Below are 5,974 nucleotides of genomic sequence, written 5' to 3' on the forward strand. Positions count from 1 at the left end.
TTTTGGTTCCCAAATGTCAGTTTAGTTTACATAAATGCACTTTTTGTTTTAACCTACATTACTGTTGTAGAAGGAAAAACAACAGTGAAAGTTATATTTCAGAAACAACTTTATTGGAAACGTTTTTTCAACATTCAAACATTTATTGTCATTACATGACATTGCATTTAGCTGACGCTTTTATCCAAAGCGACTTACAATAAGTGCATTCGACCAAGAAGATACAAAGTGAAGAAAACAGAATAATAAAGTACATCAGGTTTCATAGAGCCAAAACATTTCAAGTGCTACTCAACTGGCTTTAGGTAAGCCAGTCCTTTATTAGTATAAGTGCTTTGTTAGTAATTCTATTGCTCGAAGTGGAGTCGAAAGAGATTTCTGCGGTCCTGATTTCAATGGGGAGCACATTCCACCATTTGTCATGTCAGTATGTTAGATTCCATTCCAAATGATATAACAGTGGGTGTACAGGTGTGTATGTACACACAAATCTATGTACATTTCTTTAAATATATATATAAGTTGCCTTTGAAAAACGTAATACTTTAGCTTTAAGTGTGCAATGACAACAGCCTGGACCACATGTGAACATACTGTAAACAAGGAATGTGTGTGTGTGTGTGTTTGTGTGTTTATAAAGTGCAGCTTTTGCAGTAATAGTCCAGTGAGATAGAGGGCTGCCCAACACATGTTGTGTGGTACCATTTGGTACAGCCGGTGCACTCAATCTGAAAAGAAACAGAAATAATACATGTTAGAACATGGCCAAACATTTTTTAGATTAACATCACTCATCCAGAGTACGCTTTACAATCACTCTGTTAACATTTAACTAAATAAGCAATGTATAGGTTGGGATCTTATCTGTGGTTCTTTCTGTGTAGAGTCCGTGCTCAGAGGTTCCTTCCACTGCACCAGTGTTCTCCCATAGTGCAAAGACATGCAAGTTTGGTGAATTAAAGTAAAAATGTTCAATATCTGTTATAGTGTTCACCCGGTGATGTTGAGGTAACCTATCCAGGGTGTATCCCAGTCTTCCAGCCAAATGGTGGTCAGGAAATTAATACAACGTCTTACCCATTGGTCAACCTTGGTGAACCCTGAACTAAGTTCCCCACAGGCCCGACACAGCTGGGATAGGTCATCTGTAAAAAAACAAATACCGGCATAAATGTAGTGAAATGGAAAAAATACAGGATATTTCGGTTTCTCTGGTTTAGTCCTGTATACCGGAATTTTTCACCAGGGACATTGCCATGTCGAACCTCATTGAGGCCACACCCGCCTGGTCAACAGGGTACTGGACCTTCTGGTCCAATAGTATTTGCTCTGCAAGCTAACAAAGTCTGAGATAAGTATCTTCATATTATGGTTTGATGACAGATGGTTATATATACACACATTCATAAATGTTACCTTGCAAATCAACACACCGCATGATGTTGTGTCCTGCTGTTTGGGATGATCCATGCTGTCGCATGCCCATCTCCCAACAGCTGGGTTTGTCTTGCAGACCAGCGATCTACACAGGGAACACATACATTATGTTTTGGACATACAATCCTTTTTACGTCAAGAACAGCTGAATGTTCACACAGGACAATCTTATGTTATTGAAGTAAAACAGCAGTAATCCGGAACATCATTGATGTGGCTTTGTGTTGCTCCCTTAATATAATCCCACATCCTGAATGCATGAATATATCTAGTAAAGACATTACAGCTGATACTTGATTTACCGTGTTAGGTCTTTGCAGCGGCTTATCTGTTCTTTGGTGGCCCCAAATGGGTCCAAGAAAAGGCACCTGTTTTCCCTTAGATACATGATCTGTGGAAGTGCAACAAATTCAAACAAATTGTCAAGTGTTAAATAAACAAGTGTTGAATAAAAAGAAATATCTTGACTCATTAACATTTTAGATTACTTACAATGAGGGTCCAGTGTGCCTTGTGACAGACGGCTCCAGCTGCCACATTGTGTTTTGTCAGGTCCAACTGAAAAATATTTGTACATACTTAAGTACATACATACACTTATTTCTAGTCCTACTCTACTCACCTTTCTTAAACCGCCTTTGTGTTTTCCCTGCCAGAGGGAAGTGATGAGGTAGGAGTCGAAAATGAAAGCCCCAGCTTTTACACCCACCCATGATAAATAGGCATTGATAATCTATAAATACAACAGATGTTTTTATCCCATTTGATAAAGAATTATCACTTTGCATATGTACTTTTTTCTTATAAAGTAGGCTTACCTCTCCCTCCAACTGCTGTCCTGGGGCCAAGACCATGAGGTTCTCGCTGTAAACTTTGTATGGGCCATACTTGGCCCATAGCGTCTCCTTCCTCCTCCCTGCCCATATGTCTCGGATTACTGTAAAAAAAAAAAAGAGAACGCATGTTAGTTATTAAGGAAATGCATACTTTGAGGTGTACTTTGTGTCAGTTTACTTACAAGTCTCCACCTCAGAAGATGCTCCTTCTGCCTGACTTGATGGAGCCAGGGTTTGGGAGGGTGTGGAGGGTGTGGTGGAGGTGGATGTGGAGGTGGATGTGGAGGTGGAGGTCAGTGGATCAGCCAGAGGAGAAGGATCCAACAATTTTTTCAATTTAGCAGGGATCCTCTCCTCTGGCTGGACATAGTGTGCGAGGTGGTCAATGTTGACTTTCATCTTATTGTTTCCCTTTTCTGAAACTATTTCAGCAACTTTCCTCTCAATGTCCACAACCCGGTAAGGTCCCTGCATTTCCACCTCTAGTTTCCCACCTTTTCTTTGCTCCAACCTTTTGTTTCTTTTTAAAACCAAGTCCCCCACTTGGAAGTTGTCCGCTTGCCCTTTCTCCAGTTTCCTCTTGCGGACCCTCTCTTGGCTTTTTTAAATGTTTTTCTTTACAAGCGTGAAAACGGCCTCCTGTTTTTGAAGTCCCTTCCAGACATCTTCCCTTTCCACCATCCTTTTCACTTTGTCTTCTGTTATCTGCCACAGAAAACAGTTAGAATGTAGAGGACATACATGTTTGAAATAAAAATAATGCTACAGGATAAGCGATTAACCGGATCTTACTTTGTACTCCTTGGGCACCTCTGATGGGTACCTCGCCTCCCTCCCAAACATCAGAAAATAGGGACTGAACTTTGTAGTCAGCTGAGTTTTGGTTCTCAGACTGAACATGGTGGGCTGCAGGAATTGGTCCCAACGCTTGGGCTCACCCGCCACCAGTTTGTTCAGGGACCTAAATTCAGGTAAAGTATAGACACAATCAGGTAGAAGACAACATTGTTTCAAATATATGATAAAGCAACCCATTTATTTACTCTTATTGTTTTATTTAGGTATAATTTGTGATTACTGTTAATGTAGGAAAAATAATGTTATGTATATTAATTAACATACCTCTGTATTGTTCCATTTAATTTTTCCACGAGCCCATTTGTCTGTGGATGATACGGGGAACACAGGCTTCTTTCAATTCCCAGCCTCTCACAAAGGTTATAGTTCACCTTGAAGGAAACATTGGGACAAAAATGAAACAATGAAATGCATCTCCTGCTGAAAATGCCTGTGAATGCTGTAAACTGCGAGAATGTGTTGGTGAATTTTGATGAATTTTGCATTCACACTAAAAAGTTAGCACAGAAATGTTATATAATAGGGAGTGATAATGCTTCAACGGTATACCTTATGACAGAATTCCCCGCCTTGATCTGTTAGCAGTCTTTGAGGTGCACCAAATTTGTAAAATAAATCAAGAATACACTTGGTCACCTCATCCGCTGTTTTGCTTTTAAGTGGGTATGCCTCTGCCCATTTGGTGAAATAATCAACCATGACACAAATGTATTGATTGCCACCATCTGTTAGTGTGAGTTTACCCACTAGGTCCATCCCAACAAGCTCTGTTACCTGAGAAGAAGAAAACATTTGCATTTCAGTAAACCACAGTTCACATGTTCCAAAGCTGAAACTGGCTGGAATTGTTTCCTTGTACCTCAATGGGAGTGTACTCCCTCTTTTCTCTGATGCTTGCCCTCTTTGATTGGCACTGGGGACACTCAGAAATCTGGAAAAGAAAAAAAAACACACCATAAACTTTTTTGTACTCCACTTTTGTACCATAATGTGTAATTTACCTCATTATTTTATAACTCACCCACTTGCGGATGTCATCCACCATACCAGGCCAATAAAATATTTTCATGATGGCACCATGTGTTTTCTCTACACCAAAATGTCCTCCCAATTGGCTGCAGTGAAACTCTTTAAACAGCTTGTCAGCTTCTTCTGAGGATAGCACCACTTTGGCGAGGTGCTCAGCCATGTCCTTTTTTCTTCTGCATATGTAATGCAGTTCTCCACCTAGTATTGAAATGTCATAATTATATATTCATTGAGAGTATTATCATAGCACACGATATTCTGAAGTCCACACACTCTTACCTTTAATCCTGAAGGTCTCAGCTCTTCTCTTGATCACAAACCTCTGATGGCTTGATAAGCCTTCAGGAAAAACGTTCTGGAGTTTTACATCCATCAGCTCTTTCACAAGTCTTGGGTCCATTTTTGTTGGATCCACTCACTCCTATGTAACCCTAGTACTACCTCTCCCTCAAACACACAAACAGGCAAACAACAATCACTCACTTAATTAAACACACAATACAATTTCACTCACAAGGACCAACACTCTATCACATTCAGTACTCACTCACGCACGTTCTGATATTTTTCTATCTAATTTCTAACTAACTGTTTTCTCTCGCTGTCTCTAATCTCTCGCTGTCTCTAATCTCTCTGTCTCTAACCTCTCTCTACTCACAAACCCACAAAGACAAGTCCAGTGGTTTATATAGCCTAGACAATCCAGGTCATTATAATGTAGCTCTACACCTGTTGTACTTGTAGAGTGTAAGCCATGGTAGGGAAACAGGTTTGATCGAGATCCTAGATGGCCAATTACATTGATTGCAGATTGCTTTCTGCTTTCTGCTCACATGTAAGAAGTGAAACATGTCAGTGCACACACACAGAATTCAGGGTTTTATATGTTGTTAGTGTAAGCCAAAAATAAATATGTATATATTAATAAGTATGGGTATATATATATATATATATATATATATATATATATATATATATATATATATATGCCTACGGTACAATAGTTATTGTATATGTATATATATATATATATATATACAATAACTATTGTACCGTATATTCATTCTGGATTTAGGCTACTTTTCTGTGGTTTACCGGATTAGCCATGGAATATTGTTTTAACATATAACAATACATGAAATAACACATGTTATTTCATGTAAGTTATTTTTTTCTGCACAGTGTAGAGTTGTGTTGTGATGAGAGGGATACAGGTATTTAATAAAAACATTGATCGCTTGAGAATGGCTGGAGAAGTTGTATCACCATTTATTCGGAGCGGATCACAGCTTGCCATCTCCAGGCTGCTTTCGGGCTGTCAGTAAACAACTTGTGTTTCACATAGAGGCGGTCTGAAGGTATGGACAGCTATCAAAGCTACTATACATCACATTCAGAACGATGTACAACTGAAACTCTGACAAAAATATATTGTTAAAATGATTTATTAAAGTTCGCCATGTTTTGCACAGGCATCCCCACAGTCACCTACTTTGTCATGTTCTAGTCGTCACTGTCAGCTTCACGATATCAGCTTCTCACCCACAACCTCACATACGCGTACTGAACGTGCATCAAAGTCGTCCTATTCAGTCAGATATACCAAAAGATGAATTTGAACAACACGCGAAGCGATCGAGATGTTTCTTTCCCGGTGAGTCAACAATGGGTCCTCAAGGTACACGCCCCAATACATCTGTCGAAAATAATAGAATCTCACCAGTTGTTTGGGCCACAATTTGTTCGGTAACAGGGGCATAGCTTCAGTGTTTAGAGCTAATCTCCAATGCCGTTTGCTTCACCCAGTAACTAGC

At 39.5% G+C, this 5,974-nt stretch overlaps 1 protein-coding gene across 1 annotated transcript; it reads right to left on the reverse strand.

Annotated features, from left to right (window-relative positions):
• Positions 1–358: 358 nt before the first annotated feature.
• On the reverse strand, positions 359–3,500 carry LOC117535015. Its single transcript, XM_034199332.1, has 10 exons — positions 3,396–3,500; positions 3,066–3,234; positions 2,456–2,978; positions 2,256–2,374; positions 2,060–2,170; positions 1,930–1,995; positions 1,740–1,828; positions 1,417–1,522; positions 1,231–1,336; positions 359–1,145 (listed from the first exon to the last, which is right to left on the reverse strand). Exons 3-10 carry the CDS (start codon positions 2,745–2,747, stop codon positions 991–993), a joined length of 1,044 nt encoding a protein of 347 aa, XP_034055223.1. The 5' UTR covers positions 2,748–2,978; positions 3,066–3,234; positions 3,396–3,500; the 3' UTR covers positions 359–990.
• Positions 3,501–5,974: the final 2,474 nt, after the last annotated feature.

The sequence above is a fragment of the Gymnodraco acuticeps genome, unplaced genomic scaffold, assembly GCF_902827175.1.
Source record: "Gymnodraco acuticeps unplaced genomic scaffold, fGymAcu1.1, whole genome shotgun sequence".
Classification (NCBI taxonomy): domain Eukaryota; kingdom Metazoa; phylum Chordata; class Actinopteri; order Perciformes; family Bathydraconidae; genus Gymnodraco; species Gymnodraco acuticeps.

Excerpts from the sequence above, each read along its gene's own strand:
- LOC117535015 (XM_034199332.1), bottom strand. The coding sequence starts at position 2,747 with ATGCAGGGACCTTACCGGGTTGTGGACATTGAGAGGAAAGTTGCTGAA. Across the intron at positions 2,375-2,455 it reads ATCTTCTGAGGTGGAGACTT|TAATCCGAGACATATGGGCA; the intron begins GTAAGTAAACTG and ends TTTTTTTTACAG. Across the intron at positions 2,171-2,255 it reads GACAGCAGTTGGAGGGAGAG|ATTATCAATGCCTATTTATC; the intron begins GTAAGCCTACTT and ends TTGTATTTATAG.